At 40.2% G+C, this 21,921-nt stretch overlaps 3 protein-coding genes across 4 annotated transcripts; 2 read left to right on the top strand and 1 right to left on the bottom strand.

Annotated features, from left to right (window-relative positions):
• LOC6045015 (sodium-dependent nutrient amino acid transporter 1) lies at window positions 1–6,984 on the top strand. Of its 2 annotated transcripts, none has more exons than XM_038252902.1 (6): window positions 1–242; window positions 4,888–5,176; window positions 5,236–5,461; window positions 5,517–5,888; window positions 5,939–6,567; window positions 6,623–6,984. In XM_038252902.1, exons 1-6 carry the CDS (start codon window positions 153–155, stop codon window positions 6,880–6,882), a joined length of 1,866 nt encoding a protein of 621 aa, XP_038108830.1. In that variant the 5' UTR covers window positions 1–152; the 3' UTR covers window positions 6,883–6,984. The 2 variants fall into 2 exon arrangements, with proteins under 2 accessions (XP_038108830.1, XP_038108831.1); XM_038252903.1 differs by having other exon boundaries at window positions 1–340.
• A 7,317-nt stretch (window positions 6,985–14,301) lies between these two features.
• Window positions 14,302–19,346, top strand: LOC119766835 (sodium-dependent nutrient amino acid transporter 1-like). The gene is made up of 4 exons (XM_038252904.1): window positions 14,302–14,569; window positions 17,309–17,817; window positions 17,873–18,247; window positions 18,305–19,346. Exons 1-4 carry the CDS (start codon window positions 14,489–14,491, stop codon window positions 19,179–19,181), a joined length of 1,842 nt encoding a protein of 613 aa, XP_038108832.1. The 5' UTR covers window positions 14,302–14,488; the 3' UTR covers window positions 19,182–19,346.
• Window positions 19,272–20,331, bottom strand: LOC119766836. The gene is made up of 2 exons (XM_038252906.1): window positions 20,223–20,331; window positions 19,272–20,001 (listed from the first exon to the last, which is right to left on the bottom strand). Exon 2 carries the CDS (start codon window positions 19,998–20,000, stop codon window positions 19,473–19,475), a length of 528 nt encoding a protein of 175 aa, XP_038108834.1. The 5' UTR covers window position 20,001; window positions 20,223–20,331; the 3' UTR covers window positions 19,272–19,472.
• Window positions 20,332–21,921: the final 1,590 nt, after the last annotated feature.

Here is a 21,921-nt window from a genome sequence, read left to right as displayed (position 1 = left end):
TCGGGTTCGCGGTTTGGTCGTTAAATTAAGGAGGAAAGTGCAAGTGCAGATTTCGGATCAGATATTATTCAACAGTTCATAGTCTGCTTGAGGGAAATTTTTGAAATCCATGGTGGTTATATACGTTTTACGGACATTTTCTATGGAATAAGATGAACCAACGAGTTGCCGCTATGGAAAACGGGTTCAAAAAGGATTTTCACAGTTCGAAAAACAGTAAAAGCATTGTCAACGGATTCAGTGTACGAAGCTGGTGATCGGTGTTAAAAATCATCCTTAAATACGAACATTTCGTCACATTTTCAAAATAAAACTCATCATGCGAGGCATTCGAGCGATGGTTTGTGCTCTTCAGTACAGTTTTGCTCCAGTAGCTGACCAGTAGTTGTTTAAAATTTTCTAAAACGCAATTCTTTGAACGGCTGCCAGCTGCACTAATCCAGCTTAGCAAAATCTGCTTCTTTGTGTTGCGCGCCATCTATTTTTGGGGAGGGAACTTTCACCCCAACTCAATTAAGAGCCTCATCAGGAATGACGAAAGTGCAATTTCCAGACGTCACCAACGGTGGTGACACTTTTGACGAATGGTGAGGATGACAGCGATCACGATAGATGAAAGATAATCGAATGCCACCCGAAAAGTGGTGCAAACTGGCAGCACTGGCAGTGTGGCGTCTCGCAATCGGCGTTCAATTAGGTAGAACCTTGCCACACGTGAACGAAGTGCATGATGGCGATTGATGGTGGATCGAAGCTTTAGGAATTTAAGGGGTCAGATGAGAAGACGATGAACCAAAATAGAGTGGAAATTCCAAATTATGCTATTGATAGTATTCTCAAAGTGACTGTTGAGGAAATCCCAACAAAATTAATCGATTAATGGCCTATCTACAATCACTTAACTTAGAAAATTTCACTTAGCTTAGGTGTTTGAATCAATGGAAATGAATCTGATCTTCTACAATGAAAAGGAATAAAATTAGAAACTTGACGTATGGTTTGGAAAATTTCAAAATCTACGGTAAGTTGACGTTTCCATATCAAAGGTAAACAAACAACTGCATAGCAACGTATATCAGCCCAGCAAATTTTCTAAGTTGATTGTGGATGACGGCCGTAAGTTGTGTACATTTTCTAAGTTTTACTTTACTTAACTATTCTAAGCTAAGTGATTGTAGATAGGTCATAACGGTTGACATCAACCAGGGCCCCATAAACCGAGATTGTTGTTATTAATTTTTTAATATCTATTAAGACTGGTACACATTTTTGTCGACAAAAAATCACGAGTTTAGTGTTTAATATTGTACTATTTGGATTCACCTTTATCCATGGATGCCCTATGTGCGAAAGGATATGATAGAAAATAATTGTTTTTGTGCCTTTTCAAATGATAGGGTCGATTGTCCACGCTCCATAAAAAAAAGTTTTTTTTTTGTATGGGCAATTGTCCACGAAGATGAGATTCCCAAAAAAGTGTCCACGTGGTTTATGGATAGTCCTTGTACAGTATTTAGAAAATAAATGATAAAAAACCAACTGGACTGGCGTCAAATAAATTACAAACACTTTTTTTCATTCAATATTGAAGGCATGGTTTTTTTTGCGTCGAGTGATATAAACTTTAAAAAATGCTAAGACCTTATCACCAAAAAAAAATCTATGTTTAGTGGATAAAATTCGAAAATCGATATACGATATCGAAATTTATGTAAAGAATTTCTCGATTGCTAATTTAGTTTTACGTCTAAAAATATAGTCAACAATTTTTTCAACTTTTTATGTTTTTCAAAAATTATAACTTTTTTGAAAAAAAATTGCCAACTCTGCCAAATGAATTTGGACCAACTTGTGACATAGCTTAAAGGTGGGCATTTGTTTTGTCCTGGGTGCAGAATAGTGGTTCGCAAAGCGGCCTCAATTAAGAACTGTCAAAGCGGAACCAATTTACTGTTCGCAAAATGATACCAAGAAGTGGCAAGTATTGCGATCGATCTATGATTTATTTTGTCAGGAAAAAAAACGATGGCGTCGAGCTTTTAAGGTATTCGAAGTCAACACATCTTAAGAAGAGGGTTGATGTCGAGATTGACATAATTCGTCGTAGACATTTCAATATGTCTCACGCAAAACCTATGTTCATGACGTTTTTGAAAATTTAAGCGATGATAACTATGAATGACACCTGCCAAATAATGTTGAATAATTTTACTCCGATCACTACGCTTAAAAGATAAATAATCTTAGAACTTCCAATCGGTTCACAAAAATCCACCCACTTTTGACACAACTTTTTATCACGTGGAAAATACAAAAGGGCTCTTTTGGCCGCCCATTGTTTAGTCTACGAAGAAAAAAAAAAGCGAAGCACATAATTTTTCAGCGAAAACTTTAACATCGACACATCCAAATTTTTTTTAAACAATTCACTTCAGTAGCAAAAAATAAGTCACACTTGAGCTTTAACATAGCCTTCTACTTTGTTTATGTTTACAGCTGTATAGCAGTTGTATTCTTCATGTAAACTAATGTCAAAAACATAAACAATGACTTTTAAACCCCGCCGTTTGACATGCATGATTTTTAGAGCCCGCCAAACAAATCGCAGCACACTGGGGGTTGCTGGGGAAAAAAGTCATTGTCAATAATTTTCTTTTTTCATTTGAAGCGGTGGTGTTTTTTAGGAGTCCGGTTTTGTAACGGAAGGCCGGAGAAAACTGGCCAAGTTATTTCCTAAATCTAGCTCTCCGATACTCCATCATTTGAATAAGATAACCTCAAAAAAAATGTGTGGTCCCGGATCTAGATCGGAAGATGTAAAGTGAAGTAATCCGACTCAGGCAAACGTGGAGTGAAAATGAAACAAATTTTTGTCAAAATGTTTGATGTGAAGCTGAAGCAGAAGATTAATTATGTTTTATTTGATTTATTTTTGTGTTATTTATATATTTACAAGTGAAATAAATATGTTTTTTATGGGGTGTGTCTTGTTGTTGGAGAGTGTGTCTAAATTCGAAATTGTATCGAATTTGATTACCCGTATTTTTTCTTTCTCGGTTTTGGAAAATTATTGAATATGAAATAAATAATGGTTACGGGTGAAACATGATAGAAAAAGAGAACACAGTTGTTTTTTTTTAATTTAGATTCTTTAAAGCATTTTTTATTTTCTTCATCCATTTTCTCTCAAATCAAGACAGTAAGCAAAATAGCAACTTCCTTTCCTCTAAAATCTTCCCCTTTCCTCTGCATTGCTATCGTTTACTCTGGGGCAAGAATAACAGGAAGCAAATAAGGAAAAAGATTTTATTTCTGGCGTACAGTCTTTCCTCGACATTTTTTAACAACCAGATTTGCTTGTATGATTTTTTTATGAAACGGGGTGCAGAAGAATTTCCGAGAATTTTACCGACACAAATAATTATATTTAAGAACTTATAAAATTTCACGTGATTATCATCCAGAGCAACTAAAAAAATTTCAGCTCTTTCATCCGAATTGTTCGAACTAAGGATTTGGATTCCTAAAATAACTAGGCCAGTTTTCTCCGGCTTAATTTGGTCATGTTATAAATAAGACCGAAATCCCAAAAAAACACCACCGCTTCAAAAGAAAACAGAAAACTTTTGACAATGACTTTTCCGATTTTCCACCAGCAACCCCCAGTGTGCTGCGATTTGTTTGGCGGGTTTTTAAAATCATGCATGTCAAACGGCGGGGTTTAAAAGTCATTGTTTATGTTTTTGACATTAGTTTACATGAAGAATTAGTGAGGGATCAGTAGGGATCTTTCGAAAATTACGTTACGCATTTTGTCTTTTCAGTTCCCAGGTTTTGTCTTCTAAGTTTTAGATGACAAAATATTTTTTTTTAGAAAAATGCTCTTCGATTTTTTTCTGAGAAGTCTTAAGCAATATCTTAAAATTTGCCCAAGGCACCAAATCGAATCGAATATATGTTCTTAAAATACAGATTTTTGAATATTTTAATAACCTTTTTGTATGGACAGCTGACCAAATTATAATAAAACTTGTATAAACAAACTTCAGTGCAAAATCATATATTTTGGCCATAGCAAAAGTACACACAAAGTTTCATCCCACTAATAATATACAACAATGAAATATCCAATCTTGAAAATTGCTCCATAGTCAAAAGAAGGCACGTAGACTTGTGCAATGACTTGTCTATACATGAAGAATGCATGGAATAAGTTCAATCCAAATTAAAAAAAATCAAAAATTGATTAATTTGACATTGATTTTATTGTTCTTTTACTCAATATTCTGATTAAGTTTAACGTAAACACACGCGCAAATCGTTCAATCAACATGGACAGTCTGGAATGCCCGGTTGGTTTGCACTTTTTTGGCATCTCCGGTGGGATCCGTTCTCCAAAAACAGAATTCTAAATATATTTGCCCTACCAGGCGGCATTTGGCATGTCCGACTCGCCATTCAGCTAGTAGTTTGATTCACCAAAAACGATAAACGCCACCACTATTTCCCGGTGTTCGCGGTGTTACGGTTTTCAACCGGAACAGCCGCTGGCAGTGGTCCAACACAAAACCAACGGGAAACCAATTTTGTTCGGTTTGAGATATTTTTTGCGTTTTTTGACGAGAGTGTGGGCAATGCCCACTGGGCATTCATCGTACTACATCTTATGTAATTTATTCTAAATGAATCGTTATATTCTGCAAGTAAAAGTGCATAGCTTAGAATTAATTCAAATTAGCATACTAATACTAACGAAAACCTGGCGCCTCGAAAGATTTCACTTTTACATGCACTGTTGAGTTACATTCATTGTTCAGAAATTGCTCTTTTAAGTCATCACCATCAACAAAACTGCTCAAAATTTCAAACGGCACCCTCCCTCCACAGCAAGCCAATGGCATCGTCATCACGGTGGCCCTCCCGAATGCCCCGATCCGGGAAAAGTGGGGCAAGGGGGTGGAGTTTATGCTGTCCTGTATCGCGTACTCGGTGGGCTTCGGCAACATCTGGAAGTTTCCGTACACGGCGCTGGAGAACGGCGGCGGCGCCTTCCTGATCCCGTACCTGGTGGTGCTGTTCGTGATCGGACGACCCATCTACTATCTGGAGATGGTGATGGGACAGTTTTGCAGCAGCGGGTGCGTCAAGATCTACGACCTGGCACCGGCAATGAGGGGTATGACAACTTGAATTTTTGTCCAATGAAGATTTGATAACAGAGATAATCACTTACAGGTATCGGCGTTGGCCAGTCAATCGCTATGTTTGTCGTAATGACGTACTACACTCCAGTTCTAGCGATCACGCTGAGGTACCTGTTTGCATCGTTCAGTACGGAGTTGCCGTGGAGCAAGTGCGATCCCAGCTGGAGTCGGTGTATTGACTCGGACAACCTCGAGTACAGGAATTTCAGCGATCCAGCGAATCAAAATTTGAACGTGTCAGCAGAGTTGTACTTTACGTATGTTTGTGATCTTTCATTGAAGTCTACTTTATTGATCTTGATACTTTTTTAGGAAAACGATCATGCATCGCGCTCCCCTAGCAGAAGGTATTGGAACTCCGGACCTAGATCTAGTCCTTTGCCTCCTGCTATCCTGGCTCGTCGTCGCGATCATCCTCATCAAGGGAATACGGAGCACCGGCAAGGCAGCGTACTTTTTGGCACTCTTCCCGTACGTGATCATCATGATCCTGTTCGTCCACACCTGCTCGCTGGAAGGAGCCGGCAAGGGGATCATGTTCTTTCTAACCCCAAAATGGGACCAGCTGTTCACGGCCAAGGTCTGGATGGAAGCTGTGACGCAGTGTTTCTTCTCGCTGTCGATCTGCTTCGGCGGGATCATCGCGTACTCGTCGTTCAACAACTTCACCAACAATGTTTACAGGTTAGTTTTAGAAGTGATCTTGCTGAACCAATCTAACAATCTCCTTCCAGGGACGCCATGATCATCTCTTGGCTGGACACTTTCACCTCCGTCATCGTTGGCTGCATCGTGTTCGGAGTGCTCGGCAATCTGGCCACCGTAACGCACAAGGACAGCATCCAGGACGTGGTCCGGCAGGGTACCGGTCTAACCTTCATGGCATACCCGGACGCGATCGCAAAGTTCGAGTACTTCCCGCAGCTCTTCTCGGTTCTGTTCTTCATGATGCTGTTCATCGTCGGCATCGGTAGCAATCTGGGCGTGATCACCAGCATCATCACCGCTATCCGCGATCGTTGTCCGCAGTTGGAAAACTGGAAGGTGGCTTCGGCGATCTCCGTGATCGGATTCGCTCTGAGTGCGATCTATATGACTCCAGGAGGGCTTGACCTGCTGGACGTGTTTGACACCTACGGTGCCAAGTACGTCACGCTAACGCTGGCACTCTTTGAACTGATCACGTTCGCGTGGATTTACGGGGTAGACCGGATCTGCCGGGATATCTACTTTATGCTGAACATTGAAACGAGCGTGTTTTGGAGGATCTGCTGGGCGATCGTGACTCCGGTGGTCGTTTGCGTCATCTTGGTCGGGAGCTTCGTAGAGTACAAACCAGTTGACGTACCGCTGGCTTACAACGGTGAGATCTTCGGCTTATCTGTTGAATTATTCTTAAAATAATCTCATTTCCACAGTGATCGGATGGGTCGTGTACGGCGTGGCGGTAATCCAACTGCCGATTTGGGCGATCTACGCGATTTGTACCCAGAAGCGGAGTGGGTTCGTCAAGAAGGTCGTTGGAGCGTTTCAACCTGCCCAAAGTTGGGGTCCGGAGAACGAGCACACGCGGGAGATGTACAATGCTGCGAACGACAAAAGTAAAGAGTTGGACGATGAGGAAAGCGAGCGGTCGTCCAGTTTGTGCAAGTTGGTGCATCGAAGGGTTTTTAACTAGTTTGTAGCTAGTGATTTTAATGTGCGTGGTAATTTAATCGTAAGTATTATAGATTAATAAAATATGTATATGAGTGACTGAATAAAGATGTTCCTATTGTGAGGAGATTTTCTTGTTAAATAGATTTTAACAGCGATTCCACGTCAAACCAGCAGGATCCAGAACTCTAATTGCCAAATGGGTAATACTCTACCAACTCACACGAAATCGGAAAACGTTGCCCCGACCCCTCTTCGATTTGCATGAAATTTTGTCCTAAGGGGTAACTTTTGTCCCTGATCACGAATCCGAGGTTCGTTTTTTGATATCTAGTGACGGAGGGGCGGAACGAGCCCTTTCATTTTTGAACATGCGAAAAAAGACACGTTTTTCAATCATTTGCAGCCAAAAAAGGTGATGAGATAGAAATTTTGTGTCACAGGGACTTTTATGTAAAACAAGCCTTACCCGACAAACTTCGTCTTGTATTTTTTTCGTTTGTTGACGTTTTTTGCTTTTTTGCTTATTCAGCCTCCTGTGATCAAAATTTGATTTTACGTAACTTTCTCCATACAAATTGCCGATGCTCCGGAATCGGTTCCAGAGTGGCCAAAGTGTCAATTAGCGTATAAACCTTCCTTGGACTTATACGAACCCAACGCAACAAAGAGCACCTCGATCCGACGTTCCGTGTTGAATTGATTCGCGTTCAATCAAAACCGTAGAATTTTTTTATATACAGTGGACTCTCTGGCTGTCGATCTTCTCGATATCAATATTGCTCCAGCTGCCAATAAATTTTTCAGTCCCTTCAAATAGATTGCTTTGATTTTTCGTTCTATAATTTGATAACTCCCGCTCTCGACGGTCCCTTCAATATCGACAACGAGAGAGTCCACTGTATATAGATTGGACGCCAAATTTGCTGGCGTATTTGAAATTCCGAAAAAACGTATTTTGCCTTCCTCACTGAGGTAAGGCTATAATCCTGCTCGAAAAATGAACTTTTGAAATACAGCTCGTAGACCTATATTCATGTATACCTATCGACTCAGAATCGAAAACTGAACAAATGTCTGTGTGTGTGTATGTGTGTGTGTGTATGTGTGTGTGTGTGTGTATGTGTGTGTATGTGTGTGTGTGTATGTATGTATGTGTTCAAAATTCTTGCCAAGTTTTCTCAGCACTGGCTGGACCGATTTTGATCAAACCGGTTGCATTCGACTTGGTTTAGGGTCCCATACATCGCTATTGAATTGTTTGAAGTTTCGATAAGTAGTTCAAAAGTTATATATAAAAATGTGTTTTCACATTTATCCGGATCTCACTTATATGCATGAAAACTATGTCCGGATCCATCATCCAACCCATCGTTGGTAAGGTAATCAAAAGACCTTTCCAACGAGTCCAAAACATTGAAGATCTGGCAACCCTGTCTCGAGTTACGACCACTTAAGTGATATTTATGTACTTTTTTGAAGCCGAATCTCACTTAAATGTATGTAAACGAAGTCCGGATCCATCATCTGACCCATCGTTGGTTAGGTAATCGAGAGACTTTTCCAACGAGTCCAAAACATTGAGGATCTGGCAACACTGTCTCGAGATATGTCCTCTTAAGTGATATTGATGCACTTTTTTGAAGCCGGATCCCACTTAAATGTATGTAAACTATGTCCGGACCCACCATCCGACCCATCGTTGGTTAGGCAATCGAAAAACCTTTCCAACGAATCCAAAACATTGAAGATCTGGCAACCCTGTCTCGAGATATGTCCTCTTAAGTGATATTGATGCACTTTTTTGAAGCCGGATCCCACTTAAATGTATGTAAACTATGTCCGGATCCACCATCCGACCCATCGTTGGTTAGGTTATCGAAAAACCTTTCCAACGAGTCCAAAACATTGAAGATCTGGCAACCTTGTCTCGAGTTATGAATACTTAAGTTATATGTGTGTACGTTTTTTTCTGGATTCAAAAAAATAGCTGAAATATGTGTCCAAACCACTTATATTACCCATTGTTGGTAAAAAGTGAGGAAGGCATCAACCACATAGGTGGATTAAGTTAGTTTTTCAAAGCAAAATCACTAAAAAAGTTTTAAAAACTCTGCCATTTTCTGTTACTCAACTGTAAAAATTTTTGGAACAAGAAATTTTAAGGGAATTTAATGTTCTTTTCGAATCTACTTAACCCAGAAAGGTCATTTTTTCATTTAGAACAAAATTTTTCATTTTGAAATTGCGTGTTTTTTTCTAACTTTGCAGGGCTATTTTTTAGAGTGTAACATTATTCTACAAAGTTGTAGAGCAGACAAATCTAAATATTCGCTCTACAGCATTGTCTTGACGTTCTCGATTGCGAGATTCCTACTCGAAACTAGGTGTTGATTGTTGAGGCAATTGCAAACCTCTTTTTAAACCTAAGCTTCCATCCACCCCGGGACTCGAACTGACGACCTTTGGATTGTTAATTCAACTGCCTACCAGCGACTCCACCGAGACAGGACCCAGGGAGACGGCTCCTACACCTGGACTGAGCTATCGATCTAATCTCTAGGCTAGACCGGGGCCAACATTTACTTCCCCGTCCGACGGAAGGCGTGATCAGACAAATCTCGTCTCAATTCGAATCTGCTATGACTCAGAACGGTAAAACCCTTTTAAATGGGTGTTCAAGTAAACAATCCATGTATCAAGTTATTTTAATTCATCGTTTTCCGACTAGATTGGTGTTCAAAAGTAAAACAGTCATACAAATTAAACTTTCCAGCACTCAAATGAGTACTATAATTCTTGGTTTTTTTTTTAATATTGTGACATTATAATCAATTTAATTATTGCGCAATTCCAACTAATTTGGACTTCGCTCTATATTATTGCTATCGATTGCACTATTGCAACTTGTTAAACTGGCTTGGAAAATTTAAAAATTTCGCAAAAAAGGTCAAAGCGAGCCGCAGTTGCCGATCGTTATTTATTGTCAATTTGAAAGTGCGAAACGTCCAGTTTGGTGGACACTGCGACTGGAAATGTAAATCAACAAAAGTTGGTTGCCTAGTTTTTTGAAATGATGTTGTCAAAAGTACGAGAAATATGTGCGGGCAAAATTAGAGAGCCTATATGTAGGTCCCTAGGCAAAATCAGAGTTACAGTGAAAGGATCAATCTATATATATAAAAAAAATTCGATGGTTTTGTTCGAACGCGAATCAGTTCAATACGGAGCATCGGATCGAGGTGCTCTTTGTTGCGTTAGGTTCGTGTAAGCCCAAGGAAGGTTTATATGCTGAAAAATTGTCACTTTGGCCACTCTGGGACCGATTCCAGAGCATCTGCAGATTGTATGGGAAAAATTGCGTAAAATCAAATTTTGATCACAGGAGGCTGAATACGCAAACAAGCTATACGTCAACAAACAAAAAAAAAAGACAAGACGAAGTTTGTCGGGTAAGGCTTGTATTTCATAAAAATATTGTTGTTGATTTATTCAATAACAAATTGCAAACAAATCTTGAAATTTCAAATTTATTTCTTTCAACTATGTAGAAACCCATTCACCCTTTAAAAAACGAGGATATTCAATACTAGGTCCTAATCCAAGTTGCTCAACTTAACTCGTACCAGAAATAAATAAAACAGTAAATGGTGGGATTTCCCAAATTCAAACCAGCATCCAAAAATCCCAGCGTAGAAAACAAGTTTTTTTCCTTCTTCAAATCTCCATTCAGACTTTCCTACTCGGATAACGCCGTCATCAAGCTTTGAAAAGAGAAGACGGTTAAAAATTCCAAATTTCAAATTTGGAACATTTTTTTCTTCACAGCTCCCTCCGTGTACGCACGAGAGCATGCAGCTAGTGCTCAGTGCTCCATCGTTTTTTCGATTTTTTTCGCCGTAATTGATTGTGGTTACCCGCGAGTTTGCTTCTCCAGCCTGCCAAAGGCCGGCCGTGGCCGTGGCAGTTCGAGTGCGGCCTCGAAAAACCCGCGAAGTTCGTCTACCGGCCGTGTGCAAAAAGGTAAACAAACCAACGCCGTGTCGACCGCCATCGCGCAGGGGAGCGTGAGCGCAGAAGGAATCGACAAAAAGTTACTACACCCCGGATATGTTCCAAGATCACCAGTGCGAACCCGTTCGGGTACCTCCGGTGCCACGACCAGTGCACATCAACATCCGCCAACATTCCCATCAGGAACGAGTTCCAGATGCTGAGCGACGACGAAGAAAACAACAACACCGACGGTAGCACCACTACCGACGACGACGACGACGATCGTCGTGCACGGAAAAAAGTGCCGACGCCAAAAACGAACAATGCTCCAAAGGAACGTAGACCACCTCCAATTTTGTTTTGGACACGTTGGTGGACGATGTTGACGAGTTGCTGGAAGGCCTCGGATATTGTCTGAAAATCGGTAAGTCGTCAGTGCAAGTCTACACACTTGACAACAAGAACTTCGACCTGGTTGTGGAGAAATTGAAGAGTAAAAACTTCAAGTTCTACACATTCGACCCCGTGCAGAAGACAGCCGTTAAGGTCGTCTTGCAGGGGTACCAAGACCGCCCGATCTCCGACCTCAAGAAGGACCTCTCGGGTGCTGGAATAACGCCGCGTGACATAAAAGTCCTCTCGCGAAAGACAACAGTCACAGGTACACACACACACTGTACCTGTTGTACTTCGACCGCGGCACCGTCAAGATTCAAGACCTGCGACGAACTAAGGCGTTGGACGGTTTTTGGGTAAACTGGCGGTTTTACACCAAGAACCCGACGGACGTAGCGCAATGCCACCGTTGCCAGAAATTCGGCCACGGCTCGCGGAACTGCAACCTCCGGCCCCGCTGCGTGAAGTGCGGTGAGTCACACCTCTCGGAGGCGTGCGCACTGCCACGAAAGGCGGACTTGGGGGACAAGGCAGAACAAACCAAGCCGCACGTAAAGTGCGCGAACTGTGACGGCAACCATACCGGCAATTACCGCGGATGCATCGCGCGCAAGGCCTACCTCGAGGAGCAGGAAAAGAGAAAAAAGAAAGCAGCAGCGTCCCACTCTCCTCAGCGAAGTACGAGCGCAGCCGTTCCTGCAGCTGGACAGCTTACGGTTCCAGCGGAAAACTCAGCGTTCCCTCCTGGTTGAGGGGCGTTCGTTCGCCAGCGTGGTCGCTGCCGGTAGCGGCAGTACGGCCCAGCAAGAAGTCACCGGGGAAGATCTCTTCACCCTGCCGGAGTTCTTTGCTCTCGCGGGGGAGATGATGACGCGGTTTCGGAGCTGCCGGAACAAGGCAGAACAATTCCTGGCCTTTGGGGAACTGATGATCAAACACATCTACAAAGGATAAATTACCTGTGATCTAGATATAAGCTTTCTCTTCCTCTATCCCCTTTCCTTTGCAATCTCTGTAAGTTTTTTTTTATAGTTTTTTCTTACTCTTGCTAGTGCCTTAGTTAAAGAAATAATTGTTCCTAAATGGATTATGATGCAACACACAGCTGTAAGGAACTCCAAAACTCTGTTATGCACTTCAAAATAACTCATTGTATCTTGATTATTCACCAATAAAACCGAATTGAATTGAATTGAAAAAAAAACATTTTTTTCTTCTAGATGTAAACAAAGTTTGGTTTTTTCTAGGATTAAATATTATTCACAAAATGATTACTTCAAGCACTAAAACCAATGAAACTCCAGTTTTTTTTTTTGCATTTATGAGCCGTATGATACAATCAAGGATACAATGCAATTTGGTTGGATTTGGTTACTGAAGTTCCGAGTTAAAGTTAAAAATCTAAACATGTGTTTTAAAGATGCATCGCGGGTGACAATGAACGGTTAGGATCACTAACGACCAACTTTTTTTGTTGTAAAATCGCGATATCTAATGATGGTTACAAGCAAACCCCTTTTGTTTATACATCAAATTTTTGTAATTATCTGCTCTACAACTTTGTAGAACATTGTTGTACTCTTAAAAATAACCCTGCAAGGTTAGAAAAAACACGAAATTTTAAAATGAATAATTAATTGTGTCCTAAATGAAAAAAATACCCGTTTGGATTAATGTGGATACGAAAAGATCATTAAATTTCCCTTAAAATGACACGTTCCAAAAAAATGTACTGTTGAGTAACGGAAAATGGCAGATTTTTTGAACCATTTTTGTGTTTTTTTTTTTAATGAAAAATACGTTTTTACGGAATTTTGATTACGCCTTCAAATCAGTTCAGGTGCGTGGAGGCAGTTGGATTAACAATCCAAAGGTCGTCAGTTTGAATCCCGGGGTGGATGGAAGCGAAGATGTAAAAAGAGGTTTGCAATTGCCTCAACAATCAAGCCTTCCGACACCTAGTTTCAAGTAGGAATCTCGCAATCGAGAACGTCAAGGCAATGCTGTAGAGCGAATAATTTGATTTGATTTGACATGGTTGATTAAGCATTTATACCCGAAATTCACAATTTCATTCATTGGCAGGGAAATCCTTAAAATTCAATTCTGTCAATTGAAGCGTTCTCAGGGAGCCCAAATCTATCATACCTTGACGAAGTTGAAGTGTTTACTGACATCAACTTAAAAAAGGGTGAGTTGTATAATTATTCGTAGCGTAAAATTATTCAAAAAAATCCAAAAGTTCAGTCCGTTTTCCGATTCTAATTCATTCAAGTTGAAAAAATAATGACATTAAAGTATCAGCGTATTAAAATAAATTAAAATAAAATAAATAATAAAATAATACCTTTAAATCAATTTTCTAAATAACCAACATCCTGCTGTTTCAAGCAAATTTCGGTACACACCCACAGAGTTGCGAACACGTGCAAGAACGTGGGACTGTGCGAGTGTTGTGTTACAGGTGGTTTGTTGACAGTTGAGCTGCGACTGCGAGTCTAGATGATGTCTAAGCTACATTTCTAAGAAGAGAGTACTACAACGTGCAATAATGTCTCACTCAGTAATCATAACAACCCATGATGTGAATGAAGTTGTATTTAGTATTTACTTTTTTCACTCTAATATTACTCACGAGTTTTATTTTAGTTTTTAACATGTGTGATATCATCAGCGTTCGACTTCTGAATAGCTATTTATTTTGGAAACTTGCTCTCTGCTTCCTACAGCTCCCTACAGCTCCCTAAAATTGGCTCTGATTCTATGGTAAAAATACATTCAAAAGACAAACCTCTTCGTCGTGTCCACTTTCCACCTTTGATAGTTTGTTACACAGTTTATTCGTACATTGAATCTTAACTTATTTAGACCTACATAATTTCAATCATTTTGAAATAATATGATTCTTTTCTTTTTTCGAATATTCTTGAAATTATCGAAAAAAGGTACCCATAATCAAAATCAAACATTTAACTTTTACTGTGCCCAACTCTCCACACGAGCGCGAAACCCGCAGCCCGAATGATGATTGCATCCTGGCGCGAAATATCGTCACTTGTCGTCGGACACCGGTAGAAGACGGTTCATCTTTTCACTTCGAGGGGGTGCTGCTCGAGCTGTTGTGACTATTTTTTAAGTATTATAAAAAATAAAGCACTAGTGCGTTATCAACGATCAAACATTCGACCAAGTGGCTTCGCGTACGACGGAATTGTTTGTCGCGTGTTTCGTCCAGAATGCCCCCAGAAGAAGGTTTGAGTGGTGTGGAGTTGTCCGAAAAAGCAGCTCCCGGAAGTGGAGTTAACGGAAAGCATAAGGTAACTAGAGAGTACTTGCTAAATTGACCAAAACTTTTAAAAAGGTAAATAGTACTCATTACAAGAAAGCTTGAAAAATAAAGCAGTAAAATTGATTGCTCATCGTTAAACAATGCATTTTATGGCTAGTATAAAACAGCTTTCCGATTGACAACAGACCTGGTTTACTGTGGAACCCCAACAAATTGTTTGTTGTAAGCAGTTCTGTTTATTTAAGAGCTTAGTGCAGGTATCGCATCATGCCTTGTTTGTACTTTTGATCCTACTAGATAAAACGCTTTGTTGTTATCAACTGAGATCATTGTTTCTATTTATTTGTTCATTTGAAACTGACCTTTTTGTTTAAATTGTTTTTTTTACAATCTAAAACGTATATTTAAATTATTGTGTTTTTTTTTAATATCATGGGACAGTTAGAGCGAGTGAGACAGCTCTTTTAGCCTTGTTTTTGCACAATACTTGGATATTTATTATTTGTTTTGGATAATAGTGGAAAAAGTTGCATTGTTTTCCAAACTTCAAGCTTTTAAGTGCTTTAAAAACTGCTGTTCTATTCAGATTGCAGCCTCGATCCACCCCTTTAAACAGATTTTCAAGCAAACTGTCCATGTATTAATTTAATTCATGGTTTGCCGTCAATATTACTGTTCAAAACAGTTTCGAAACGTATTACTTTTCGACGTAAGTTGAAATCTTCAGCACTCAAATGAGTGCTATAATGCAGTTTAGCACTTTTAGTCAAGTTAACAAGGAAGTTGTTATAAAATATCATAAATTTTTGAATTTTTGTAAAGCTTGTGACAAATTAATCCTTTACAACCCAACCCCGCCTTTAGACGGGCTTCGATTTAAAAAAATCGCCAAGAATCCATTTTTCAACCAATTTTTGATCTTTAAACAGCATTGGATAGATGAACTCTCAAAATTTTAGAAAATGTATGGGTTGGAAGATTTACTTGTTTTATGTGACTTCGCCAATGTTTTTAAAAATTTCATTTATTTAAGGGTCAACTTTGGCTGTGTTTTTTACTAACATTTTCTATATTTTAAGTAAAAAGAAGTACGCATTATATTTTCTAGTGCCCCAGACTATGCCTCTACGCAATTATTTACAATTTAAATGATAATAGTGCCATTTTATAGCAGAAAATGTGAAAAACATGCAAAAAATTTAAAAAGTTACTGTAAAAACTTGAAAAAATTAGATAGGCAAAATGTAATGATAGGAGGTGTTAGAATATGCCAAATACTACCGAAAACAAACATAAACTAAACAAGATAAATGAAAATTAAAATACTAAAAATGAAACACGAAAAACATAAAACAAGAGAAGTAAAGTTTTTCGTAGAACAAAAGTTGCTCAAAATGACCTCCTGAACACGGGAAAATAAAAATATTGGAAAAAAATTTGGGCAGTAGAGGGTTAATCAATTATGTCATAAAAATAATTTTATTTATTTATTCAATATGTGCAAACTAATCTTTAAATTTAAAATTTACTTATTTATCTCAACTATGATAAAAAACCATTCAACTCAACTTTAATGATAGCATTAGAGACAAAACTGCATTGCTTAAGAGCATTGTGTAAACACAGGCCACCGTTTTCAAATTTTTAACACAAAAATTGTAGACACAACATGTATGTCACACACTACCATTTTTAGAAATGTGCCACATCTTCAACACTCAACACACAGATAGAACACAGCTTACGCTTCTGTGTTACACACTATTAGACCCCAACACACTGACACACATCAAATTCGCCCGTACAATTTGACCCAAAGCGTACCCGATGAAAATGAATACCCCTTAATGCCCAAATCATATCCCGAACAAATTAACTCGAACTGCCACAGAATTTGAGACAGTGTGAGATATTTAAATGTTAAATTCAGTGTTCCTAAATGTCCTAATCTCACATTATTTGTTAATTTTAGTCAGTGTACCACCAGTTTTTGATGGATTTTATGACGTTAGCCTTAGAAAAGGAAGCTACAAGGAGAAAAAAGAGTTCCCAAAATCGTGAACAAGCGTTCATGAAAATGGGAACCACGAACAAAGTGTTCAAATTTCATGGTACGTTTTTCAAAATCGTACCATGGGATTTGAACACTTTGTTCAAGGTTCCCATTTTCATGAACGCTTGTTCATGATTTTGGGAACTCTTTTTCTCCGTGTTACAAGAAACGCCAAGCTATGTATGGTTCTGTAATAAGTTTCTAACAATAAATTATTGATTAATAGTTTCCCCTGAAGAAGGCGCCAATCAGCGCCGAAACGTCGGACACAGCATAAACAGTGTGTCACTTTGCCCTGACTGAGTAGCCGATCAAACCCAAAATAACCAGCAACAATAACATAAAGAAACCCGATATTGAGACATATTGGGACATGTTATAAAACAATATCAAACAGTCCCCGCAAAATTCCACTCTTCCCAGCAAGTTCAAGTTCAATCGAACGGCGCAGCCGTCTGGCGTAGCCCAAACATGTCCGCCGTATACCTCCACCAAGATTAATTGACCTCACACGAAAAAAAAAAACTTCGTCAACCATGCCACGCGACCATTCAGTGAATCAATTGAAAGGCATCTTCGTAGTATTACTACGCTGCACTGCACTTTGCCTCATTCATAAAGAAAAGGCGCACTGCGCAGATTGTACCTACGCCAAGAGGGGTGGCGTCCCCCACGAGACTCGACACGGTCACTGATGTAATCTTCTCGTTACAGGTTGGCGATGTAACAACCTCGGTGGATATGACTTCGAATGACAGCGGGATCACACGTGAAAAGTGGGGAAAGAACATCGAGTTCCTGCTGTCCTGTGTGGCGCTTTCCGTTGGGTTTGGGAACGTCTGGAGGTTTCCGTACACTGCGCTGAAGAACGGAGGTGGGGCGTTCGTGATCCCGTACCTGATCGTGCTGTTTGTGGTCGGGAGGCCGCTGTACTACCTGGAGATGGTCATGGGACAGTTTTCGAGCAGGGGGTGTGTTAAGGTGTTTGACGTGAGCCCGTTGATGCGCGGGGTTGGAGTTGGACAGACGATAACGTTGTTTACGATCGTGGGGTATTACGCGGCGGTGCTGGCGATCGCGGTGAGATACCTGGTGGACTCGTTCCGAAGCCCACTGCCGTGGACCGAATGTCAGTCGGACTGGTATGGATGCGTGTCGTCGAGCTTTCAGGGACAGGTGCATGAGAATGGTACCGGGGTGGTGTCCGCGAAGCTGTACTTTGAGTAGGTATTTGAAGGTGTTTAAGTGCTGCCTTGAATGATCAAGATCCATTTTCAGCAAAGTTGTAGTCAAACTTGCTCCAAACTTGAACGACGGCATCGGAACTCCCGACTGGAAGCTGGCACTCTGTCTACTAGTCTGTTGGATCTGTATCACTGCCATGCTGATCAAGGGGATTAAGAGCTCTGGCAAGGCGTCCTACTTTTTGGCGATCTTCCCATACGTGATTCTGGTGATCTTGCTTGGAAGAGCATGCACGCTGGACGGGGCAGCGGAAGGGATCCTGTACTTTGTCACCCCAGAGTGGGGCAAGCTGCTGGAGCCGAACGTTTGGTTCGAAGCCGTATCGCAGTGTTTCTTTTCACTTACGATCGGCTTGGGAGCCGTGATCGTGTTCTCGTCGTTCAACAGCTTCTCCAGCAATATCTATCGGTAAGCAGCCAAATTGTATATTTCGAATCATATCAGTAACCCAAGGTTCTTCCACAGTGACGCCATGATCATCTCCTGGCTGGACACGTTCACCTCGATCATATCCGGTATCATCGTGTTCGGGGTGGTTGGCAACCTGGCCCACGTAACGGGTCGTGAAGTGAAAGACTTTCAAGACCTCGGAGGACCGTCGCTAACCTTCATCACCTATCCGGACGCGATCGCCAAGATGGACTTTATCCCAAACTTTTTTGCGGTGATGTTCTTTCTGATGTTTGTCGTGCTTGGACTTGGGAGCAACATGGGAGTTGTTCAGGCTATTATGACCTCGATTCGGGACCGGTACCCGCAGGTCCAGACGTGGAAGGCCGTGCTGGCGATTGCGATCGCTGGGTTCAGCTGTGGGCTGGTTTATCTAACGCCAGCTGGTCTGCACGTGCTCGGAGTTGTCGAGTACTACGGGGTGACGTTTGCGTCGTTGACGCTGGTGATCCTGGAGGCCGTCACGTTCTGCTGGATCTACGGGGTAAACCGGATCTGCCAGGATATTAAGTTTATGTTGAACATCGAAACAGGACTGTTTTGGAGGGTATGCTGGGGGCTGTTGACGCCGGCGATCATCATTGCAGTCTTTATGCTGCAGATCTTCAAGGATGCAGATGAAGTTCCGGTTGGGTACACGGTGTTTGGCTGGTGTTTGTACGGATTTACCGTGGTGTTACAGATGATAGGTTGGGGTGCGTATGCTACAAGTAAACAACCGGAGAAGCAATTACTAGACAAAGTTAGATCTGCTTCAAGACCAACGGAAGACTGGGGACCTGAGAGTACCGCTTTGAAACGAGATTATGACGCAGCTATGCAACGATATGGAGAGTCATTTAACAAGAGTGGGAACATTGTTCGACGAACTTTTCGTCGAATATTTAAGTAGATCAAAGTTGTAAAACTAGGGCATTTTATCAGTATTGATTTGTAGAAAATTATTGGATTACTGCCGAGACATTCAACGAAACAACTAGTATTTACTCATACATTTTTATTCGTTAACATTCTTCCAATAAGTACGGAATACACATTAAATCGACAACAAGGTAAACATATAGCATTTCACTTGCACAGATATCACACTCTCCTTACTGTATTCATGTTCATGCAGCCAGCCTTCAGAGAGTCCGATAATGGAACGTACCTAAGCATCTTCTTAAGAAAACTTCAGACCACCCTAATAGTAGTCACCATATCCATCCTGACTGTAGTACTCGTCATAATCCGACTGCCCCCCGTACGAATCCAACTCATAACCTCCATCGTACCCCCCGTCGTAACCGGACGACTCCTCGTACTGCTCGGAACTTTCCTGCTCTTCACGGTAGTACTCCTTCTCGGCGTACTGATTCGAGGCCACCGCATAACCAATCATTCCACCGGACGGAACTTCGTCGCACCTCTTTTCTTCCGGACCATCGTCGTACGAACTCCGCTCGCCGGCGGCATCGCCGGAATCATCTCCGTCCGAATCCTGGCCATCCCCGTAGCTGCCCTCGAGGACCAGCTCGCGGTGGGTCGTTTCCTGCACGACCTTGGTTTCGGTGGCCACCAGCTTGAAGCCGTGGTGGTGGTGGTTGCCTTTGGACGATCCGGAAGAGCCGAAAGTTACCGCAGTGGTGCTGGAGTTTTCCTGGAGGTAGAATCGGCTCAGCGAGGCCTCCAGGCGATCCAGTGTGTAGTTCGAAAGTTGGCGGGAGGACATTCTGAAACAAGTGTTTGTTATATCAATTATGTAACTACGAGACGTCAATAGGGAAATTAAAGCATTGTTTGAAAGTTCAAGGTTAAGTTCAACCATTGTTCAACATTGAACTTGGATGTGAAAGTTTTACCCAATCAGTTACGAAACTTTTTGATTGTGTCATGATTTAGACAACATTTTGCTGAGTTATAATAGTTTAAATTTAAAGTAAAAAAAACTTACTTGACAAATCTTTGGCTTTGTTTTAACAGATTGATGCGTTCCACTGCGAGGTACAAACCTTACTAAGCCAGCAAGTCGCAAAAATGACTCCAATTTCTGGAAAAGATTACACGATCGTAAAAATGCTTTGTCTGCTGTTCGGTTTTGTGCTTGTGTTCGTTGGATTACAGAAGCCGATCTAGGCGCAAATCGTGCATAAACAGTTTTTATTTGCGTCCTTCCTTTTGTTTTGCTTCTTGTATAATGTAAGCAAAAGGGAATATAAATACAATAGGGGGGATGGCAATATTTGAAATTTTTACATGGGCAAACAATTCTCCATTAATTTCTGACATAACCAATGTCAATTCAATTCGGTTTTGATTGAAACGGTTAGTGAATAATTAAAAAACACAGCGATTCTACGTCAAACAGGAAGTATTCAAATCTAAAGTGCTCCGATTTGGCTCAAATTTGGCATGGGAGTTTCTTGGCCAAAATAACAATAACACCCGTTTTTTTTTTGTATGGCGATTAGGGTGCTCCTATCTAAAATTGACGTTTTTCGTCGATTTTCGCAAAAAATCACTTTTATCTTAAAATTATATCTTCGGAACGGCTGAAATAATTTTAGAGCGCCACAATTTAACAAACATTTTTGGTTGGGCTTTTCGGGTAGAATATGTTGAGGTCCGAAAAAACTTTTTGAAACGGTCAAGGAAAAAAGCATTTGAAAAGGTCCTATGAAAATTTCATTTGCTGATTTGAAGGTCGCGGAGGTCAAAGAGCTCATATCTGAAAAAATGTCCCTGGATTTCTTGTAATATATTTCATAGCAATTTATTATTTTGAACATAAAAAAAACTGGGTTTTTCGACGCGCCGCGCGTAAGAACTGTAAAATGACGAAAACGAAAAATAACAACTTGTTTCATCAAAACTGCGATAATTTGAAAAAAAATAAATTTAAAAGTGATGACTTCTACTTTATTGGGTACTGATTTTTTCGCAATTGAATTGTCTAAAATTATCTATAATTTGCTTCATTGAACTTTGTTGATACGACCCTTAATTGCTGAGATATTGCCATGCAAAGGCTTAAAAACAGAAAAATTGATGTTTTCTATGTCTCACCCAAACAACCCACCGTTTTCTAATGTCGATATCACAGCAACTAATGGTTCGATTTTCAATGTTAAAATATTAAACATTCGCTAAATTTTCCGATCTCTTCGAAAAAAAAAATCAAAATTTTTAAACCAAGACTAACATTTCAAAAGGGCGTAATATTGAATGTTTGGCCCTTTTGAAATGTTAGTCTTGATATAAAAATTTTGAAAATATTTTTTTCGAGAAATTTGAAAAATTTCACGAATTTTTCATATTTTAACATTGTAAATCGAACCATTAGTTGCTGAGATATCGACGTTAGAAAATGGTGGGTTGTTTGGGTGAGACATAGAAAACATAAATTTTTCTGTTTTTAAACCTTTGCATGGCAATATCTCAGCAATTTAGGGTCGTATCAACAAAGTTTAAAGAAGCAAAATAAAGAGAATTTTCCCAGCTTTTCAAAAATATATAAACCGCGACTATTTTCAAAATAGTCACCTGAAAATGGATTGAACTTGAAAACGGTACACTTTATCAAAATTTAACTGAAGTACTTTTTGATTGCAAATTTGATTTTACATCAAAAAAAGCAGTTAACAAATTTTTGC

The sequence above is a fragment of the Culex quinquefasciatus genome, chromosome 2 (genome assembly GCF_015732765.1).
Source record: "Culex quinquefasciatus strain JHB chromosome 2, VPISU_Cqui_1.0_pri_paternal, whole genome shotgun sequence".
In the NCBI taxonomy this organism is placed as follows: domain Eukaryota; kingdom Metazoa; phylum Arthropoda; class Insecta; order Diptera; family Culicidae; genus Culex; species Culex quinquefasciatus.
This window is presented reverse-complemented; position numbering and strand designations above follow the sequence as displayed.